This window comes from Filicampus tigris, chromosome 11 (assembly GCF_054856515.1).
Source record: "Filicampus tigris isolate MCC_2025a chromosome 11, RoL_Ftig_1.0, whole genome shotgun sequence".
Lineage (NCBI taxonomy): Eukaryota > Metazoa > Chordata > Actinopteri > Syngnathiformes > Syngnathidae > Filicampus > Filicampus tigris.
In genome coordinates this window covers 19,828,918-19,851,735 of record NC_141227.1, presented here as the reverse complement: position 1 = coordinate 19,851,735, position 22,818 = coordinate 19,828,918, and the positions used below count along the sequence as shown (strand labels likewise).

At 44.3% G+C, this 22,818-nt stretch overlaps 1 protein-coding gene across 5 annotated transcripts in view; it reads left to right on the top strand.

Moving 5' to 3' along the window:
* The window catches only part of ctbp2a (C-terminal binding protein 2a), a 46,468-nt gene that overhangs the window by 6,495 nt on the left and 17,155 nt on the right, over nucleotides 1-22,818 (top strand). For 2 of the 5 annotated variants that reach the window (XM_086044863.1, XM_086044865.1), the window contains exon 2: nucleotides 7,135-7,269. In XM_086044863.1, the coding sequence (XP_085900989.1) occupies nucleotides 7,212-7,269 (58 nt within the window). In that variant the 5' untranslated portion in view covers nucleotides 7,135-7,211. Of the gene's footprint in view, nucleotides 1-7,134; nucleotides 7,270-10,999; nucleotides 13,616-22,150; nucleotides 22,604-22,818 lie in introns of those variants that run through there. The other 3 variants (XM_086044862.1, XM_086044861.1, XM_086044864.1) reach the window with 3 other exon arrangements.

Sequence of the window (22,818 nt, the reverse complement as noted above, 5' to 3'; positions counted from 1 at the left end):
GGATAGGGGCCCTCGGGAACCGGAGTGGGTGACCCCTGCAATCGGTGTAAATGTGTTTGTCTCCGACTACCCTGTGATTGGCTGGTGATCAGTTGTGGGTGTACCCAAGAGTCAGCTGGGAGGCTCTCCCGTTTACCCGTGACCGAAATGAGGACAAGCAGGATAGTAAAACGGATAGTATTCGAGGAAATACTAGAAAGTGAGGTCGATGCGTTAAGAGGTTCCTCGAATTTTACCGTCATTTCTGCAACTTTGCTTTTTTTTTTTAAATGCCACCAGTTCATCTTTGCAGTCAGCTTCAATCTGCCTCCATGGCTGTCTTTTTTTTTTTTTTTTTTTTAATTTTTTTTTTATGCAGTCTAAGGGCCTCTTTGCGTTGCGTAAACACTGGCACGCATCCAACAAGGAAAGCTGGCAGATGTCCATGGAAGTGTTTGACTCCTGAACTACACTGTTAAGTCCACGGTTGATTGAAATGACATTGAGGGAGTCAACATGCTACAGTACACGTCGACTCGCATGCATTTTCCATCACTCACCAAGAGTGTGATATCAAACGGCCTGATTATCTTCTCATTGTTGTTGACAAAGTGGGCGACTTGCCTGGTGATATTTTTTTATTTTTTTGGTGGATGATGTTTTATCGCCTTAGCTATCAGTGTTAGGAATATGCTTATTAGTGGTAGGCTTCATTCTTTTGATTCTCATTACCGTCACAGCGGGACGGTCGTCGTTTTCAGCTCGTCAGCGTCTTCGCACAAAGACGTGTTTGATTTTTGCAGACGTTTGAAGACGTTTGATCCCCGATCCTGAACAAAAAGGATTTGGGTGGGTTAATGTTCCACTGATCTCGAGAGAAGCCTTCCACTCGCTCTCGTCTGGGGGGAGCGAAATCTAGTTTTAAGGTATTAAGTTGTGATGCCCGCGCTTTGCTTTGCAGCTGACTCGCGGGTAATATTATTTTAATTCATTATCTTAAGAGGATTTGTTTTAGTAAAAATGCACTGATGGGGTGGTCTAGGTTTTGTGGCAGACTCACTACGGCTTTGAAATCTCAAAATATGTGCTACTATCCCACTGTCAAGTGTTGATTTTGTCGTTGATCATTGGACTCAATAAAGCCCAAGAATAATTAAAACCTTCATTTCATGGGTCATGACAGAATTATGTCACTATATTAATGTTACCTTGAACTGGTTCAAAAATGCTGTGTGGCGCGCTCGTAAATGCGATATCGTACGGGAAGTATTGCAGGCTAATACTTGCAGCTTTTTTGCTAGCGCATGCATATCCTTCTTCTACCTAGCCGCGGTAACCCCGGAAAATTCCCAAAGAGCCGACTTTTTGAACAAGGTTAAACGTCGTTGGGCCTACGGACCGCTGAACCACCGCGGGTGAAAAGTTTCCGCCGCTTTGAAACGTTTTAAAACCGCTCATGAAACCGCTAACCGACGCGACGGTGCATCAATCCTGATCGGCGTCATCTGTTGATCGTCAGCTCATCTGTCACTCTTGAGATATTTACACAGTTTGACAGAACTGAAGACTGACTGAACATATTGGTTTTTCCTTTTCCCATTTTGCTCACTTCATCACTCCGACAGAAATCCTTCACTTTGTGTCGGTGGCGTTTCCACTCCGGCCTCATTTTCTTGCATCTCACGTTGTAAGACTGTCCAGAGGGGGAAGAATAAGAAAGTGTTTTTACTTCACTGTGCACTGCAAGGTGAAATGATGATAAACTCGAACTTTTCAGGTCCTCTAAGCCCAAGGCGAGGTCTGAACTACTGGAACGTTTCAAAGAACTCCCAAAACACATTTATTTTCCTCCACTTTTCTCCATTGCTTACGCCTCATCCCTGACCTTTCTCTTCTCTGCCGCTAAGCTCTCTCTCAGCCATATTTTTTCTCTCAATTGTAGTTAAGCTGTCTTTGCCCTTGTCTCTCTCCTTTTTTTTTTTTTCTTCCCAGTATCGCGTCTGTCTCGCTCGCAGGTGCCTGAGAGGTGGCCTAGCTGCATGTGGACTTTTGTTTAGTCTCTGGTGAATTTAAGCCTCCGGCCTTGGATAGGGATGCGCGTCTGATAGACGCGCAGTCCTTTGCTTAAACGGCTTTTCCTCTCCGAGCCTCGATACGAGCCAAGTTCAATCTTAAGAGTTAACAAGTTAAAAGTTCTAAGTGATGCACGTAAGGCTTCGAAATGAGTCTCCGTGAAAAATGGACTGAAAAAAAAAATCCCCTCGCATTGCCGTTTTTCCGTACAAATTAGCTGCTCGGTCACATTACTAGAATCAACTGTTATGTTGCCGTTCTGTGACAGCGAAACTAAAGCAGATTTTTTTTTTTTTTTTTTTTTTTCCACAGCACCACAAATTGCTCTCTGAGTGTTAATTAAGTTTCCCTATCATGTTTTAGGCCCTCCAGACATGTCAACTAGTGAACCGATACTCATTCAACATGAACGCCAGCCCCCATAATGGTGACCTCTTAATTTGCCGCAGAAGAGCTTTTATAATTGTTGCATATGCATCAGGTGCTCGTGCGCTAATTCGGCGGAAAAGATCATTAAGTTCAACGATTTAAATTGACGCTCGCAACCCTTGGTGCACAAAAATGGGACAAACTAATGTGCCTGGAATTATTCTGAGGGTATACTTTGAACGCGTCTAATTATGCATCATTGGGAGATTAATTCAACTGTGTTTTTATCCCTCGTGGTGTTGTGATAGTTTTGGCTTCTTGGGCAAGCAAAAACGGTAAACACCGGCTAATTTAGTTATTTAGATGTACTTATTTTATGGTTATTTTAACGTGACCATACTGTTTACATTGTGAGTGAAAACCTAATGTGTTGTATTGATATTGTATTGGCATTATTTAATTAAATTTAATGATTTAAATTGACAGCTAACTTTAAAATTTTTCATAAGCATCAATGTTTTATTTGTACATTTTTTTTTTTTCATTTTTAGATGGGCATACATTGGTGCTATCTGACCTGCCCCTCTGAGCAGCCTCATGACAATACAGGAAAATGTGGGCTGCCTTGGCATCGAGCCTCATACAAATTCCATATGTTAACTGGGTCGTCACGTATTGCCAAAGCATGCAAGTGCGACAGCTCTTTGAAGCCAAACAACACCTCAGCGTTAAATTCTAAAATATTGCAATGTTCCTACCGGCTTTTATTTAATCCCAATAAATAGCGCTGCGTCGTAAGGCTTCTGCAGTCCGTGTTATTAAATGATGGCGTGGAGAAAGTAAATTGCCAATTACTCCAGTTGCGATTTTAATGGCAGGACTTTGCTGGAGTTCATTATAAGTAAAGAGCAGCACGGGGAGAAAGAGGGCCGCTGGCCTCCACCAGTTTGTCTGCAGCGTGCGATAATGTCGCCATTATGCGTTTTGTCTGTGACTTACGCATTATTGTAAAATGTGCATTGGCCCGAGTCAGCAGTTAAATGTCCCGCAGTCGCCGTCCGCTTGGAGTTGATGTGAAGGCAAGTCGGAGAAGGCTACGAGGAACATAAGAGAGTTATGAATTTGTTGTTTGTTGATGACGGGATCGATTATAACGAGGTCATATTGTGTTGTCGCTCCATGTTGATTTTAAAGTATCAGGAGTGATAAAGCAAATGCTGGAAGGGCAAGAAAACAAAAAGCAAATCCTGTTTTTAATATTGCTGCTATTGTCATCTGTGTTTTCTATAAGCAAAAGGCCTTTAAAATGATTGAAATCAGAAACCAGATTTTGATTTTTAAAAGTAGATGATTTTTGAAGTAGGTAACGATACCAAGTACCAGTACTTGATAATGTTGGTGCATCTCACAGTTGTGATGGAAATGAAAATCAATTAAAATATTTTTTCTGAAACACAAAACAAACTTTTCTTGAACGTGTAATACGTTTCAGTCAAATGTAATGCGCCCAGATTAACTACTTGTCTTTAAAGACATTTTACTAACAAATAATAGTCTTGCCACACATTTCACTTCAAATGTAGCCTTGACTGGTTCTCCTTTTTTTTTTTTTCCACTATTCATGGCATTGGCTTGGTCATTATCGCCCACAAATTCCTGCATATGATTTGTAGCTGTTTTGACAAATGTGGTGCTAACGCTAATGCTAATGCTAAATTAGCATTTGAATATGAAGATGGTCAAGTCAAAGTTTCTGCTACCCTCTCGCCCACATTATTATCCAGTTGCTCCACCTGATCCAACCAATTTAAGAAAGGAATGCAATGTTTTCATTTTTACATTTTATTTTTTAATCTGAGATGATGTGAAAGTGATGCGATTGACATGTTGCGATGGTGAAGCACAACTCCGAGATTGTCAGCTGGAGATAGAGAGGACCACAAATAGGAGGAAGATATAAATCAGTAGTTTGAACACCAGCTTTACGGGCCCCTCGGAGCCCACAACTCGCTCGTTTAATGAGCGGCGAGAAAAATAAAAGCGTCCTCGACTCGCTGCCTCCTCTTTTGCTGCCACGTTGCACTTTTTGGGGCATAAATCATCACCTCTTAAGCAGTCGCTTTGTGATACTGCTGCACTATTCTTTTGCAACATGTTGACTAGGGTAACCTCCCTGCCACAGATGATGAACAGCCCACTGTCAACACAGTGCCGTGTGTTTGAGACAAATCAATAGCACGCCGTATATATAAAATCAGTAGCCTGTGATTTTAGCGTTGTCGTGAGGACCACAAGCGACCTGCAATGTAAAAATTAAACTGCTACACATTTCTCGTTTCTTCTGGATGGTGCTCATTGTCAGGGAAAGAAACATGCTAATTCTGAACATTATCCCACCAAGGATGCTTCGGCAGCTCTTTTCTAGTCATTTGGAATTCTTTGTACTAAGCCATGTGGTGGCAGACAGTCTGGAGCAAAGTGTGTTCCCCGTTGTCAAAAAGAATACGCAAAGGAAACACTTAAAATCACAATGAATGAAGTACATCCATCCATCCATTATCCAAGCCGCATATATTCATCTTTATTGATTACATAATGTGATTTGTTTGGATCAAACTAATGTGATAAAGATGAATGGAAAGCCAAATAATTAACCCGTTTAGGCCTGGACTAAAAACAATAACAGTGTGATCAAATTAGATCAGGCATTCCACGTTTTAAAAGAAAATAAAGGGAACACTTAAATTACACATCTCAGATGTCAATGAATGAAATACGAATATTTAATTTACATTTGTTTGATTCAGAATAACGATCCACGGAACCATGACTTGTTACCCTGCCGCAGCGTTTAAAACGATTAATCGAATAACTCATATAATTCGATTACAAAAAAATGCCGGCCTCGGAAGCTTAGCAGGGCTCATTTGTCCACATGGACATATCCAAAAACAAGATACTGCACTTTGTTCACTGCAAAGCAGAAGTGCCTTACAAAAGCACATACACAACCCGACACAAGGTGAACTAAATGTTGTTAGCTAACATGCTACAGTGTATCCAATCGACTCTAATTGGAAAGTATTGTAATGCCCCCGCAACTGGTGACCGATAGACAAAGTCTCAGCACTTTCAATCACTTTATTTATCAAAAGAAACACGTAATGAACACATTCATAGACAAGCTTCTGTGGCCCACAACCGAGGCCCAATCACTCAACAGCCCAACGGTTAGCCAGTTAGCAGCCTTCTGCTAACTACATCCTCATTGGCTGACGCACGTCACTCATCAGGCTAGGCCCCGCCTTTTAAAGTCGCACATACTCAAAGTCACTGGTACTACAATGTAGATCAGGGGTCACAAATTCCGGTCCTCGAGGCCCCCTAATCTGCATGTTTTCGACGTTTCCCTCAAACACACCTGATGTAGATTAGTGAGGATGGAAACCCCAAGTGGACAGAAATGGTACACGCATCTCACATCCACTTGGTTCATTGCATTGCGTGTTGGTATTGTTCTCTAATCACGCAAAATCCATTTTTATCAATGGGCTAATCTGCGTCAAAGCATTCGCTTGTTCCTTAACAATCGGCCGCCAAAAATTCTGGTCAAATGGTTTGACTTCAGGAAAGATTTGAAATTCTCATCAGCACACTTTGACTTCTGATTCGCTTGCGCTAACTCTCAACGTGAACCTTCATTTTTTTTTTTTTTCTGGGCAGGAAGCTGCCAGGAGACGCAAACGACCACAGTTTCGAATGCCGAATCAATTCTGCGGTGCCGCCTCCCATAATGTCCCCGCGATTGGCCACGTTAAATTCCATTACTACTATCCCACCATACTGCTTGGCTGCGCCTCACCACTAAGCATCCCAATTATAACAGTGGTTAAAGATGTCATGATAGCGACGTAGCGAGTCAGAGTACAGCCTTCAGGAAATGAGTCGTGGAGAAAAACACGCGGGGGGCGGTGGGGGGGGAAGATGAGCGACAGACGACTCACCCCGCTGTGTTTTTCACTCCCTTCCTCTTCCACCCTCTATATGTCTTTATTCTGCTGATGCAACCACATCCTATCTGCTGACTAACTGACCCACATTCCCTCTTTGTTTGTTTCTGCGCGTGTGTGTACGTGCATTTGTGTGCTTTGCTCTGCATCCGCCTGCCTTTTCCCCTCTAAAGACATCACCGCCTCCCGCAGGCCTCAGCGGGAACCAATTAGAAGATTGCTCTTTCGAGGCGCATCACTCATTGAACGTAAATTATCAGGAAAAATGCCTCGTTTACTCACTCGCACCACTCACACTCACTTTCCCCCCCCCCCCCCTCTTCTTCCCTGAGCTTTCCACTTAATCTGCGGCATTGGGCTCCAGAGGTTGGTGCATTTGCCATTTTATTGAATCGCCGATTCAAGACTCCCTCTAGTGGAAAGACAGCACTCACACATTCACACAAGACTGGGTAATTAATCGAAATTGAAAACTAAGGGACGTTCGATATCACTTTTTTCAAACCGATACCGGTACATATACTCAACTCCTGAGTACCCACCGATACCAAGTAACCGATACCGCTATTACTTTTGATACCCAAAAAATGCTATTAAACCAATGACAGATCATTTCAAAGAAAACATGTTTATTTCTGACAAAAGGCAGAACAGTCACTGCGATATAATATCTGGTATCTATCTTATTGTTTTGTATTTGCAGAACGTCACTAAGCCAACAGACTGAGGTTTGGACAACTTCGGATGTGACGGTGGAGAAGAGCGAGAGACTTACAAAGCATGGCTCTGACCGACAAGCATAAAGTGAAACGCCAGCGACTAGACAAAATTTGTGAGGGTAAGACGGTGTTTAAATGTTTTCTGCGCTCTTCCTTTTTCTGCTGTCAGAGCTACAACCATTTTTTTTACTTATATGTGCAGTGTTATGAAAAACTTGATGGTTGTCCAGTAGTCGTGTGACTGTGTGTTTCTATTATCACTTTGAACTCTCACTACATGTGTGTGTTATGATATAGCCTGATTTCAAATAGGATTAAATGATCAAATTTACACAAAATATTCCATCATGAGAGAGTGAAAACATTATACAGCGGTACCTTGACTTCAAAGTCAGTCCCGTAATCATTTCACCGCTTTACATATTGAAAACATACAAAATGAAGTATTAAATTTACCTCTATCACAGTCCTAGTGTCACACAAGTGTTCTGTCTGTTGTGCCTTTGATAAGATGCCAAGAAGAGTCGGACGGCGGCAAGGGAAACGTGGCAAACACCTGTCGTGGGCATCACTTCCCTCCTTATGTCCGCTCCATCTGCTTTCCCAGCATGCATTTTGGCACGGGGCAGCAGTGCCAATGCCCACCATTGCATTTGTCCAGAGCTAAGGCACTGGTCGGCGGTGTTCATATTTACAAAACTGCACCACAAAGAGTTTGTCATGGTGATTCCAGCACGTTGTCGATGGCAAGTCCAACAGCGACGATTAGACCCGGTAATGTGTTGCAATCAATCATATGACACACGGTTCATTAGGGTTGGACTTCCATAAGACAATATAGTCATGGAAACAAATCGTAATGAAAGGCTGCATCGGCGTATACGCTTCATTAAAGACTCGAAATTGAAAGACAATCCCAAATAAGAAAGACAAATCGTTGTCTTTTTTACTTCCTTCCTCACATTTTGGCATCCGGCTCTGCTATGAGGTCACAAGAGCGAGATCTGGTTCTGACACCGCAATCGCTACACGCCCCTCTCTGGGCTTTTTCCAGGCTCCTGACCAAAACCTACTCAGCCCCCGTCCCCCACAATGCACCCTTTTTCATAGGCTTTGTGGAGCAGCAGGGAGGAGCTTAGGAAACTCACACAGTGTTGTGTCACAATCGTGCAGCTAACTCGTGTGTGTGTGTGTGGGGGGGGGGGGTGCGCGCGCTTCACTTCTGCGCTCAGGTTGCTGCACAAATCTTCTTAAGTTTTCCAAAATTACCTCCTTAGTATTACATGGACCTGTTGCCTCCACGGGTCGAGGCCAGAGGCAGGCCCCCCTGGGGGGAGGGATGGATTATGGGTAAAAAAGCTGACTTCAAGGAAAATATATGGAGTCGTTGCACCTTTGCTGCTCCTGGCCCCTGACACGACTTCAATATTTACTAGAAACCTGGCAAAAGTATGTATTCAGGATGGGCATTTGCAATATGATCAATCTGTCATTATTTTAGGGTCATGTTGGTTTACTCAAGTTCACTTTAGGGGGCAGCAACCAGCAGAGGGCACAATTACTGTATATCCTCATACAGTGGTTGTGGGTGTTTTTTTTTTTTTTTTTTTTTTTTTATAAGGGTAACGCGATTCTTACGGGGGGCTTTGAGGATGATGATGATTATATGTTTATATCTGCTACGAGAGAGTTGAGTTGAGTTTCTTTCCACCAATAATCATAATACGCAATCCGACTCAAGGCCCTGGCACCATTCAGTATGCCACACCCCTTAAATGCCCACGCCCAACAGCAACACGACAGAACATACAATATTAATTACGCTTTACATTCGCTCGTATTATGTTTGATGCCGCAGAGGGCGTATATGTGAGAAATGCGGTATAGAATATTGTTACTCTATTCAAGTGTGTGATTGTCACTAGCTTCAATCACCCGTTTTATATCCTCTATAGAGATGCTTTCAAAGGCAATTACTGTATGACAGGACTCGCATACAAGGCAGCCATGCACTTAATGTTTGTAAAGTGTGTATTACAATCTAGCTGACAGCATTATTCTCGGCAGTCAACACGCGTACGGTAATCCCATTTCCATTTGGTGACTCCTGCCCCTCACCGCTACATAAGTCAAATGAGTGTTTAACATTCGGAGCATGCTTTTGTTTTCGTGACAGCGTAGGAGACACTTGTATTTATTTCTCCCGCAGCACTGTATTCGCTTGAAGTCAGCGGGTCAGTTTTATTCCTTTTTGCACAGCGTGCCAAGGCCGAGGCTTCAGCCACGGCTAGAACAATAAGGAGTTATTGACGATTTTCTAACTAAAAGCAATGTTTTCAGAAAGAATGTATTGATTGAATCCGGCCATAGGTCTAAATAGAGTTCGGGGACATTTCAGAAGAAAACACCCTTGTCTGCTCAAATAAATGAATGTAAGCTAGGGCTGCTCGATTTATCCCCCAAAAATATTTATCACGATTATTTTGGTAATAATTGAAATCACGATTATTCAAACGATCATTTCTTTGTAAAAAATATAAAGGCACACTATAATTATGGAAGTTGCAAACAAAATTGGTAAAATTAGTTAAATGTGTGATTTCCTTGTGTGTAAACAAACATAGTGCGTTGGATATAAATGCATATTAATAATCGTTTTTTTCAGATTATGCCATTTTTGTAATCGTGGAGCGTAATAATCGTAATTGTAATTGAAACTCGATTAATCGCACAGCCCTAACGTAAGATATTCCTTTTGACATAGGTGACCAATTCTCCCTTTACCATGTTTTTATGCATCGATAAAGAGAATACAAAAGGTCTCAGCGTTTAGCTGCCCTGAGGTAAAGTTTGACACTCAAATCTTCAGAAGCTGTAAAAGAAAGAACGCATAATCCATCCACGTTACCATATAATGCCAAGACAAGTGCTGCAACATCAAGGAAAAAAGCTCTTTACCCAATGGCATGTTTCAAATGGAGCTTTGTCTTTTGGAAGCCAAAGGTTGCCGGTGTGCTGGATTAGCATCTATAACACAAAAGCACCCTGCCCCCCCCCATACACTGCACTGCCTGTGTTTTAGTTTTGTTTACAGATTATAGATCTACTCTCAGGTCAAAAGATGACCAAAATATAATTTAGAGCATGCGCAGTAAATGCAAATGTATCCTGTGACTTTTATAAATGAGCAGTAATACTCACAGGGTATGAGTATACGCAGCCCTTTTGTCAATTTGAGTGACCATTTAACCCATTTCTTATGCATAGGGAAGCTCTACATAACTCTTAGTAGGGCAGTGAACACGAGCTACTGAGGTTGATTCCGGACCGGACAGGCGGCAGTTGCGTGGAGGCTCTGTAGCTAGCACGAGGCCCGGAGGATTAGTGTCCAATCAGAGTGGATTTGACATTTACTGACAGCGCATGGGACTTAGTGGAGGGAAGCGTATTTCATTCAATAACGCCGTGAGTCAGCGCCCTCCCTCTGCGGGGAAAACGGACGGTTGAAACCTGTTGCCGGCACATCATCACCGTCAGGTAGGTGACACTTGAGAGGTGGGCGAAGGGTCTTGGAGGCGGGTGGACTCTGGGTCACTGGCCCCACCGGTTGCCATCGCCGTCACCATGTACAGTAGATTCTGGTTCACATGACGTCACTGCGAAGTGGAATTAAACGGGCTTTATTTGCTTGTAATCCCTGGTAGCAATCGGCGGGGCGAGTAAAACGTACCAAAGAAGGGAGAGATAAATCCTATTGGATTAGTACAAGCCCTTCCCTACATCTAACCCACCATAGCCCCTCCTTTTCTTTTTTTTTTTTTTTTTTTTTTTTTTTAATCGACATTTGGTGGCTCAATCATGCAACCCTGTCTCGGCGTAGACTTGCGTAGGTTTGTGTACAGCGTTTGTGCGGTTCGTGGTGTGTTTATGTGCGGTGTCCTCTTTCCAAGCCAGCATAACCGGAGATTAATTATTCAACGACTATCAGCTGGAGGGGGAGCCACCTGATAGCACGGACGTACCATATTACAACCGGATATCAGGTGAAACTGCCAAACTCTGCTTTGCCTTCTTTTCTGCTGGTTCCTTAACTACCTTTTTCGGTTACATCTTTTGTTGCGACTACATACCAAGACTTTAACGAGACAAGTGGAATACTTTGCTTTTCGTGTGGTACTTCTTCTGTTTTTTTTCCCCATTTTTCTCAAATGCTCGTCACCAACAAACAGTTGAGTCTCGGTCGCTCCCACAGTTGGGACACTTTAGGGGGGAATGAGGGTCAGTGGGACAGGGCTGAGAGTGTCTACGAACAGCAGGCGAGAGTAGCTGGCCGGCGGAGCTCTCTGTCATACGGTGAGGGGGGAGGAGGGTGGTACGAGCCTCCCGCAGGGGTGCGTCCCCCTGACCTGGATTTGAAGCGGGATCCGTATTCCTACCAAGATTACGGACAGGTTTACCCGGGGGGTCTGAGGAAGGGCTCCGTGCCGGACCTAAACCACTACGAACGAGCGGCCATGGCTCACAGAGGATCCATTCCACATCAGGATTACTACCCTCAGGATCCGGCCATGACTCCTCGTGCGCCTGAAGCTTTTTACCGGCCTGAGCACCAGGCTCCGCCGCCTCACCCTCATCCTCTCAGTAGGTCAAGTTCTCATTTTGGCCTGGCACCCGTGGCTCGTGTTGGGTGGGATCAAGCTCAGGGCGGGAGAGGAGGACCTCAAGCCCCACCGGCAAATTTACCTCCTCCTCCGACTACGCCAACTCACGAGCTGAATCGGGCTTACAGGGAATCGGGTGTTACCAAGATGATGCCCGACAGTCAGCGCAGACCCTCTCGGGATACGTCTCCTGCTCACTACAGCATGGAACATGCATCTCCTCGGTATGCAAATGAGCCACCACCTCCGGCCAGTCAATCTGTCTATACAGATGTGAATGGTCGCCCGTTGGATCCGCAACAGCAGGCTGCTACTTGCCTAGTGGTGGATCCTTCCAGTCAAGGTATGATGATGAGGCAGGAGACAGCCTCGCCCTATACAACCCAGCAACAACAATTACAGCAGCAGCAGCTGCAGCAGCAGCAACTGCAGCAGCAGCAACTGCAGCAGCAACAACTCCAACAGCAACAGATCCAACAGCAACAACTCCAACAGCAACAGATCCAACAGCAACAACTCCAACAGCAACAACAAATACAGCAGCAGCAATTTCAGCAGCAACAACTTCAGCAGGAGCAGCTGCAACAGCACGTGCAACAGTCTTTGCCGCCTCCCAACACCGTACCCATCCCCGACCCTAAACTTCCCGTGGCGGCTCCACTTCCCCCTGCTTCGCCCGCCCACTTGCAGTCCGCCGCAGTTGTCCCAGTTGCACCTGCCTCCGTACAGGCAGCGCCAACTACAGCCCCTCCAACTGCTCAACCTCCTGTTCCCCTTCCCGCCCCTCCACCTACGGCCCCGCAGACGCCTTTACCCGCGGATCCCAAGAGGACAGTCGATCCCGAGTTTCTTGCCTTGTTGCGAAATGAGGGAATCTCTGAGAGCACCATCTCCTCGCTCATCCAGCAGGGATTTGACTCCACCGGCATGCTGGCTGTCATGGAGGACAACGACGTACGCACGGTGGCGCCGAACCTCGGACAGGCGCGGGTACTTTCCCGAGTGGTCCACAACTGCAAGCGACCCACCGAAGCTCCGCCGGCTCCCTCACAGCCTCAGACACCCATACGGGGGCGCTCAAATAGTTTTAGCCATCGCTCAGAGGTCTATCACCAGCCGCAGCACCACCACCACCACCAACCTCTGCATCCTCCACAGGCTTTGAACGTCGACCCTCACCTGATCCCCCCGCACACACCTGGGGCCATGCAGACCATCTCGCCAAGGATGGGAGAGATAGTTGGCCGAAGGCCCAGTAGCGCACCCTCTCAGCAGCTCCTGGAAGCCTCTGGAGGTTACCCAGGCCAAGCGCCTCGTTCCCCGGGGCCATATGTAGGTGCCATGATGCCCGTTCAGTCAAGACCCATGTCGGCATACTCGTCCGGGATGACCATGCAAGGGTTGCCCGTGCAGGGTATGCAGCTCATGTCTCAACAGATGACCGGATCAATGCCTGCTATAGCCGGTTCCATCCACCCCATGCCGGGAATGCCCCAGCAGATGCCCGTCTCCATGCCAGCTTTACCTCAACCGCCACAGCAGGTACCGAAAGCGTATTCCACCAATTACACGGTGCCCATGGAGCTAATGAAGAGGGACCGCAGCTTGTTGCCGTTGTCACCCATGCATAGCCCTCACCCGAATCCCCAGCTGATACGTAAAGGCGGAGGACCAGCCGCAGACAATGCCCTGGTCCCTGTGGGAGGCTCCGTTCAAGGACAAGGCGCTATGGTTGCTAACCAGAAGCTAAGTCGCCGCACCGGTCCGCCAGTCATCGTGTCCACTATGGCATCTCCAGACACAAGTAAATGTTTATTTACTATTTTCCACCTTGAGCTCTTATTTGTCTTGATCCTTGCTTGGAGTTAGTTGCGGACAGCCGTCATCGTATTGCGTCAAGAATGTTTCACTGCATTTGTGCCTTAGCCCAGCTTGTCCTTTTGGAACAAATCCTGCCCGGTCTATTTTTCTGCATGTCCGGCCAGTTTGGCAAAAGGCGCATTTGTCAGAATTTCATTTTCGTTGTAGCACCTCCTTCATGCATGTGCGCATTTGCAGCCCAGCACGTTGTCTGATATCTTTAATTCATTGGGACTTTGAGGCATTGCTTTGTTAATTTGCATTTATTATGGTCTGCAATCGTTCGCCACAGTCTCCTAGCAAGGATTTATTTCTCATTTCACTCTCATTAGCGTGTAACATTGTCAATAATTGAACCAAACAGCAGCCCGGATCGCTTTTCTCCAACCATACTGTATAATCTGCTCCAGCAATGAGGACGTTACACAATGGCAGATGTAGTATCACCGTTAAATGCCGAAGTCTCTCCGACCCCCCCGCCCCCCCAAGCTCATGCTGTTGTAAACATGCATGTCTTATTCCATTATGATAATGAGGGTGCTTCAGAGTAGCCTGGAAAAAGCTTTAAGGCTACAGGCTCAACAACCTACCTGCAGCAGCCCAACTCGCCGCACTCTGACACGCATCCAATATACTCATATAGGGTTGGTCAAGTTCTCGCGCTCGTGGATCGGACTTAGTATTAATGTCCCGTTTTGTTATTTGGGCGGCGACGTCGGGGTATATTTGAGCGCTGAACGCTAACGACTTGGTCTCGCGGCATCGCTGCGCCGATAAAATCAAATTACAGCGCTGATGGCCGACGTGCGACTGTGTCATTTTCTCTCCGCACGCCGGAGCGACAAAACAGAGGGGAGCTTTAATCCTTTTAGATCCTCCGTTTCCACTGTTGCACTAATCCACAAATACTGTCATTCTGTCCTCCTCTGTCAGACTCCGCGCACAGCCAGGAGGTTGACGCCGAGGCGCTGCAACAGATTTCTTAATTAAGCAGATTTTATTGTCTTTGTGATGATGAAGTGTAAGAGAGAGAGGGTATTAAGAGAACCCGATGGCCTCTCTTTCAACGAAACGCCGGTGTCGTTTGCACGGAATGTCACACGCATACGTTGCAATCGGCAAAGAAGCTCTGTGTTTGCATGTGGAAGCCATTTGTTGTTTTGGTCGTTTTGTCGTTTTGTGGGCATGTGGAATTGTCGTTTGACGTTAGCAATCCTGGTTTTATAGTCATATTTCATTTTTTGTTTTTTTCAAATGAAAGGCATTGCTGAGTTTATCAAGGAGAAACTATTAATGGACCGTAGTCATTCTTGTTATTATTATTATTACGCATACAGTGCAACCTCTCAGGTCAAACGAAATAGGACAAATTTTCCCAGAATAAACGTACAGTAGATTTCACTGTACACTAATTCACATTATCATCTTTTTTTTCTCTTTAACCCATCCTCGACTACTTGCAGATTTTTTTTATTTTTTTTATTAAGGTGTCAAGGAAATACGTTGCGGTGATAAAACTTAACTGAGGGACAAGCTTTGTATTTTGGGGAGGGGCGAAGTTTAGCTTGGATTGTTAGTGGAAATTACTGAGCGTTTTGTGAATGTGTCCTTTTGGTGCATTTTTTTTTTCTAAATTAATGATCTTTAATTCGTTTATTTTTAAGGCTAATGTTTTAAGATGAGTTTGAAATGATGTCAAGTTTGTTGGCAAGTGTTTTAGGATCCTAGCTTGTGGTTTATTTGGGGCGTCAAACTCATTCTTGTCGCGGGCCACATCGTAGTTATGGCTTCCCTTCGGAGGGCCGTTATGACCGTGAATCCAAATAAATGTATGATCGCTTCAATGATGAATAACTCATTTTGAAAAAAAAAAAGCGCTTGTTCAAATATGATTACATTTATTTGAAAAAGGGAATTGGCAACAAACAAAATGCAAGTGATATCTCAACGTTTTTAAAAAGTGAAAACAATTTGCATATTTTAGCTTTCGCGGGCCACATAAAATGATGTGGCGGGCCAGATCCGGCCCCCGGGCCTTGAGTTGGACACCTGTGCTTCAAATGATCAACATAAAACCATTTACAGGGTGTACTCAAATTTTTTTCTGCTATTCGGGCAGGGCTCTGAAATCTTTTAAGTAACCTTTGAACATTCTTTACAGTCAGTCATCCAAGTGAAACCAAACCAAACCAAAACAGTCACGTGTCAACTCACTTTTTATTCTTAATTGCCACTCCGGCGCAAAAGGGAGCTAACCACTTAAAACGAACCTCTTTCCCAATAGTTCAACACAAAACTGCATCACAGTCATCCCAACTTCCATAAGCTGCCCAGTATCTCCTGCTGTGCGGAATGCCCTTGAGCAAGACCCCGCCTCCATATGACTTAACCAGCACTAGCTTCCCCATCCCCCACACGGGCATGCTGGCCACATTTGCCACAGTGGGATTTCCACTTCTTTACTTCCACCCCGCGGAGGTGCGCCGGTTCCCGTCAGGCTCGGCCGTCCAATGCCGACGCAGGTCAGTCCCGCTCCGCGTGACACACTCGCCGTGATTTCCCGTGGCGTGACGATGGGGCGGGGGAGGGGTCTGCGTATATTAGATCTGGAGATGGCAGATTATGTATTAACCGGCGGAGCAGGTCAAAGCTGCGGGCAGTTGTTGCGCTGAGTGAGGGATTAGGCAACGGGAGGGGGGTGGGGGCGGGGTCAGATATTGTCCTGCTACTGACTGATGATTGACGGTCGCAGGCATGGGGGAGGAAAGGAGGCGTTGACAGCTGTCAGTCAACCTTGGACTCCATTTGTGCAAACCTTGGCCCCAATCTGGGTTAATAGTCATTTTGCATTGCATTGTTTGTTGGGCGACTATTTGACACACACACACACACACACACACACACACACACAGGGATAAATATTTACTTCCGTTTGACCTGAGAGGATGCTCGACTCTGCATGCAGTACATTTGCATGTTTTCAGCTCACGGCCACTAGTGTAGCCAAGACTCAATTTTAATCACGGCACAGAGGAAAAACCGTGAGGACTTGAATGCTCTTACGGGCATTGCTTTTATTCTACTCGTATGTTTTGGGTTTTTTTTTTTTCTACGACTTTCAACTAGCAAATTCGTGCGGGGTGGGTTTAATCTATGTGCCCTGAAATTGTCTGACAACCTGTCATGCAGCTCACCGGTGACTCAAATGAGGATAAGTGATGGAGAAAATGAATGGCTGGCTGAACATAACACTGAAACAATTTAAAATTAACTCATTCATTGCCATTGACGAATTTACACGTCTTTTCACAATCCAGTTATTCAATTTATTTATAATTTTTCTTCACTTTTTGTTTCAAACTTGAAGGTAAAAGAGAGTCTGAAAGTGTCTGGCAGTGAATGAGTTCATATGAACTACAACTCTCAAATTATCCACAAATTTAGAGAGCTTTACCAAAACGACACCTATTGGCCCTTCGGAGCCGCCGCACGTCTCGCTTCAAAAGCCGACCTGTAGCCAGAGAATGATAAAAACCAGCTGCATAGAGTTGAGTGAAATAAATGTCAACATTAGTCCAAAAGTGAGAAAAGCTCCCCATTGATCGTACGATGTTTCTTTAGCTTATTACCACAGAGGCATTTTTAAATCCTGCTAACTTTCGACATAAATGAGTTTGACAATTTAGACGCACTCAAGGGCATAAAACTATTGGAATCCGGACTGGAACAAAATCTTCACAAACTACGCCGTAGCTTGTGTAATCCATACAAGTCATTCATCTACAGCTGGAATATGAAACTTGAGTCCAAAAGCCTCATTTGAGGAATCCGCGAGTTAAAACACAGGCCACAACAAACATGCTTTAATTATCCTCACTGTAACTACATTTTGGGAGGAACTTTTTCGGAGCGTTCTTACAAAGAAGACAGCAGCTCCTCCCCTTTCGGCTCTTCGCAGCCTGCATGTCGACTGATGTTTTGTGTGTGTGCGCGCGTGTGTACGTGTGTGCTGGCAAGTGGCGCAGAGGTCCTTTCCCCCACCAGCTGTTCCCCTTGATATGAGGCAGGATCACTTCCTCTTTCCCTAATGAAAGGATAAAGTGCACGAGGCTTGCATCCATGTTTTGCTCCACTTCTCCTTTTCACTCCTGCTGGTCTTCTCTTCGAAAAATCTGATCCCAGGCCATCTTTGTTCTTCATCAAATCACTGCACTATATGTGTGTGTGTGTGTGTGTGTGTGTGTGTGTGGTGGGCAGTGGAGGAAGGGGTAATGAAAGAAATATGTCTCCAAACAAACGTCATACCCGACGAGGCACTTTTCATTCATTACTGTGGTTTGTTTCTTGTCTGTCTGCTGTAAGATGAGGACGACCCAAGCGAAAAATACCACAAAATGGAGGGGCTGATCGGCTGCTTGAACTTACGTGAGAGACTTTATAAAGTTTCCACCGCGTACCGTTTGGTACACATGTTTTTGTGTTTAACCGGCAACCCGTCCACACTGTCCCACTTTTTGGCAACCTCTTTTTAGGTGCGAGCCAACGTTGCAGGACAAACTGGGGCCCAGAGTGCGAGCCCCGCCACCCAAATTAAGTTTAAACCAGTAATCTTATTTTGAAATATAAAATCCATGGCTTGTTTTGTGTTTTTTTTTTTTTTTTTTTTTTTTTTAGATTTTGGAACGCTCACTTTTAGGTTGAAACGACATGGCTCAGCTGATTGGCTATCTGATCCCTGAGCATCTGTGATGTCATTTTCAGTCGACAGAAGTAACAAAATGGCCGCCACCTGAAATGGCTAAAAACGGGTGGATTTTACTGCTTTACTCATATTCCACAAACACAATATTAATCGGAATTCCATGTTTTCTTTAGTGGGGCTGCATAGAACATATTCTTGGAAAACAAATCTTTGGGTTGACTTCCTCTTCCATTTTTGCGGCCGCTCGGACTCTGCTTTCGGACGCCGCCTTCCGCGGGGATCATCGTCTCGGTAAGAGGCGCACACAGTGGAAAAAGCCGAATATAAAAAAAGCTTAATGTCCGAAAACTGCAATCAATCGTCACCAAAATAGATGTGCACATCTCTACTTGCGCCCACTTCAAACTCTCAAAAACATTATCGCCCCAATATTTTGGATTTTATGGACACACATGAGGGGGTGCAATATTCATCACAATCCCTCATTCACTGTATGGTCAAGCACGCACACTCGCTTACGCACGTCCTTTTTGCGGCAAAGTGGTGCAGTAGGCTGACAGAGAAAAAAAATAGAGTGATGTGTCACACAGACAAGGAATGAATAAGAGAATGAGAATTTATGTGCTGACATCCACTCCCCCCCCCCAACTCGAACATCTGTCGTTCCCTTGCAGCTGTGCGATCTCTCTTTCATTTCTTCTTTTTTTCACCACCGCTCACGTCTTCTCGTCCCCTTGCACAGAACGGTGTTTGTACTTTAGGCGTTCGTCAGAGTGGGGGGCAGATGGGATGATGGCTTTTCGGGGGGGGGTGGGATTATACAGTTGACCTTTCTCTCTGTCCGCTGTTCTCTTGTCATGAATGAGGTATTGTTTTTCTTTTAAGCACGGCACGGCTTTGGACTCTGGTTGCATGTTGTAACCTACGCTGCGCATTGAAACAACTTCAACGCTCGTGTTCAGCTTGTGTGAAGTCGCGCTAAACGGTGTTTGGAATATTTTGGTATTTGAAGCGGAGATGGACTCCACCGCAAATGAGTTCATTATTGTCTTCGTAAAGGCCGGCTACTTGACCGATCTTGAATGGGATCTCATTTATTCTCATGATAACAAAATCGCATTATATTGTATAAAAATGTACGATATTGTAAAAAAAAAATGTGACAATTTTAATATCGCGATAGCACTGTTATCGTTACATCACTAATCTTATTCTTTTGTGGGGTTGAACCTAATGTGGTGAGTAACTATAGTTAACTACAGAGCGTCTGCAATTTAGGCCTGAGCTGCTCGATTATGCGATGCGATTATTTTGGTGATATTTGAAATCACGGTTATTCAAACGATCATTTATTTTTGGGTACACAACAAGAAAATATTTAAATATAAGAAATATAAATACAAATAAATCTAATAATTTCAATACATTTGAAACACTATAATTATGTAAGTTTCTTTTGGACCAAACTAAATCTATGAAATTACTTATAAAATAAAAAAAGAAAGAAAAATTTAAGTATGATTTCCTTGTGTAAAAAAAAAAAAAATAGTGCACTGGATATGAATAATTAATTAATAATCGTTTTTTACGATTAGGCCAATTTTGTAATCACGGAGTGTAATAATCATAATCGTAATTGAATTTCTATTAATTGCACAGCCCTAATTTAGGCCATTCCTAAAGTGTCAAATTAACATTGATTTGAAAATAGGTTTGAACCATGAACCTATGCTAATGCAATTACAGTCAGTGTTTATGAAAAACCCTTCTAGGTCGTAAATCTAAAACAGTAAAATAGATAAACGTAGCAGTAACCTGAAATCTGGATTAACAACCAGTGTCAAATAGCAGACAATAGAACATCAATCTGCTGTCGGCTTGTATTCAATTCGCTGTTAATTTACTGAATGACTTCGGAGTTGTAACCTGGAGGTCTAACTTATTAACCTTCATTAGATGAATCCAATTAAGGTGTCAATCACAGTAGCGTAGTTAGAGGTAGTAACCACGTTAATCTGTCACTCAGTAATCCCTATTTATGAAGTCTTTAAGGCCGAAGGATTGAAAGGTGTTTGTCCTCATGCACCGTACCTGCTCAGGCGTGTGTGTTTATATATGTGTGTCTTCTTGACTGTTTGCTGAAAGATGTAGGCAGGAAAACAGCAAGTATTGATGTAACCTTGAATGTCACCACCAATCCTGAGTGTGGACGAGCTGAACCCCCAGAACTGTCTTGTTGGTTGTTGTAGGGAGTAAAACACTGCATCTCCGATTTGTTCAAATTTCCCCAAAAGATTTTGCAGTATCAGTAAAGTATTCATGGAATTTGAAATAATCCATAACAGGTTCGCCAATATAAACCCTTTAGCTAGGGATGTAACGATTCACTCAAGCCCCGATTCGATTCGATTTTCAATTCACGATTTTCGATTCAATGCGACTTTTTGAAAATTGCTACCATGCTTGTCTCTGTGCACTAGTGTGGTTCTGCAGCCATCCACAAACGCAATACGCAATGATGTTTGGCGCAAGCGCATAATTTGACCTACACATTCAAAATGTAAAAACGTTTCAAGACATAATTTTCTAGTTGAATTTTTTTTAAAAAATGATTTTTCGATTAATCGGAGCGAATCGATTTTAAATCGATTTTCGATTAATCGTTACATGCCTAACTTTAACTATACGGGTTGTATGGATTTGAACATTAAAATTTGTCAATATGATTTAGTTGTCATTGACACCACCTCAATATCGCAGATTTTTAAGCGATGATTTTCATGTTGTTTTTTACTGTATAATGTCAGAATTTAGACATTTGCTACAGTATGAGTGCTACCGTATGTGTTCCAGAAGTTTTCTAGATACTATAACATCTAGGCTAATTTCTGTCAGCCCATCTATGGCGTTTAGCATAAAACTTTAGCATCAAGCTAGCGGACACTTTGGTGTTTAAATACCATGTTGAAAGGGGAAGTCAACCCAAACATCTTTTTTTCAAGAATATGTTCTATGCAGGCCCACTAGTTGAAACAAGGCATTTTGATAATATTGCGTTTCCTCATCCTCAATTCATTGACGTTCTTAATGTGCCTTTTCCAGAAATAGCTTTCTTCAAGCTCCTGGTTTGGCTACAATGATTTTACGAATAAGGTTTATAGCGCCACCTGTTGTTTTGGTATGCACTTGACAGCCTGTGATCATAAGAGCGATTTTTTTTCCATTGCTGTTGATTTTGGAGGAACATCATGTTTTGACCCTGCAGTGGTGAAAATAAGATATTTGTATATAATAACCTTGTATATGTGGACATGTAGCTTTTAATGCCTGCTTGAATGACATTTAGAGGAATGTGTAAAAAAAAATTGTCAGAGATATCACAGCGAACAGCTTGAGTGTGTGTATACAAAAGAGTCTGGCACTCTTAAAGGACCCTGAAGGCCACATCACCACTAATAAAAAAAGGGAGGGGGATTTAAAAAAAAAAAAAAAAAAAATGAGCAAAAGAGAACAAGGGGAGGCGACACTCGCTGCGACTGGTCCTCCTCGAGCATTTTTTTGCCTCCCCTCTCTGTCTTTTTTTTTGGGCTTTTCCATTCCATCCTCCAACGCCCCCCCCCCCCCCCCCCCCCCCCCCCCCCCCCCCTCATTCCTCTTCCCCTCTCCCTCTCTCTCTGTGGCTGGCAACAAAAGGCTGCCTGACGTCTGAGTGAAAAGACCAAAAACCTGCCGCCTCCAAGAGGGGGGTGGGTGGGTGGGGAGAGTAGAGGGAGGTGCCTGCGATCTGGAGGAGACGAGGAGGAAGAAGAAGAAGAGGAGCGCGCAGAGAAGCGCTCGCCGCTGCTGGCTCGAGACAAATAGAAATCCATTTTTTGTAAGGGGGGGGGGGGTTCCCTTTCAGTGGAGATTAAAAGGAGTCCTGCGTTTCTTTTTTTTTTTTTTTTTTTTTTTTTTTTTTCCTTCACCCCCCGATCCATTCTCCATCCCTGCCCGTCCTCGAGGAAATAAAAGACATGGAGCTTCAGGGGGTGAGGTGACCAAGGAGGAGGACACATTTGGAAACAAGCTGTGGGAGCCCGAGAGAGGAGGAGGAGAGGACGTGAGAGAATCCTCTAAAACACTTCTTTTTCTTTTTTTTTTTTTTCTTTTTTTTTCCCCCCACCTCTCCAACACATTTTGTGGACCATGTGCAGCCCCTGATTGGAAGAATGTGGCGACAGCATTTCCCAGGCAAGGAGCACGCCTCGTGTGTGTGCGTGCGTGGATCCAAATCCAAATCGAGTAGATCCAATGAAGGAGGCGTTGGTGTCTAATGAGCCTCCTTAATGTATTTGCATTCAAGTGTGTCATGCGTGTGTGCTCGCGAGCGCTGTAATGCTGCAACGCGGGGGGGGGGGGGGGGGGGGGGGGCGGGGGCGGGGGGTGGTTGGTGGGGGGCATGGCGG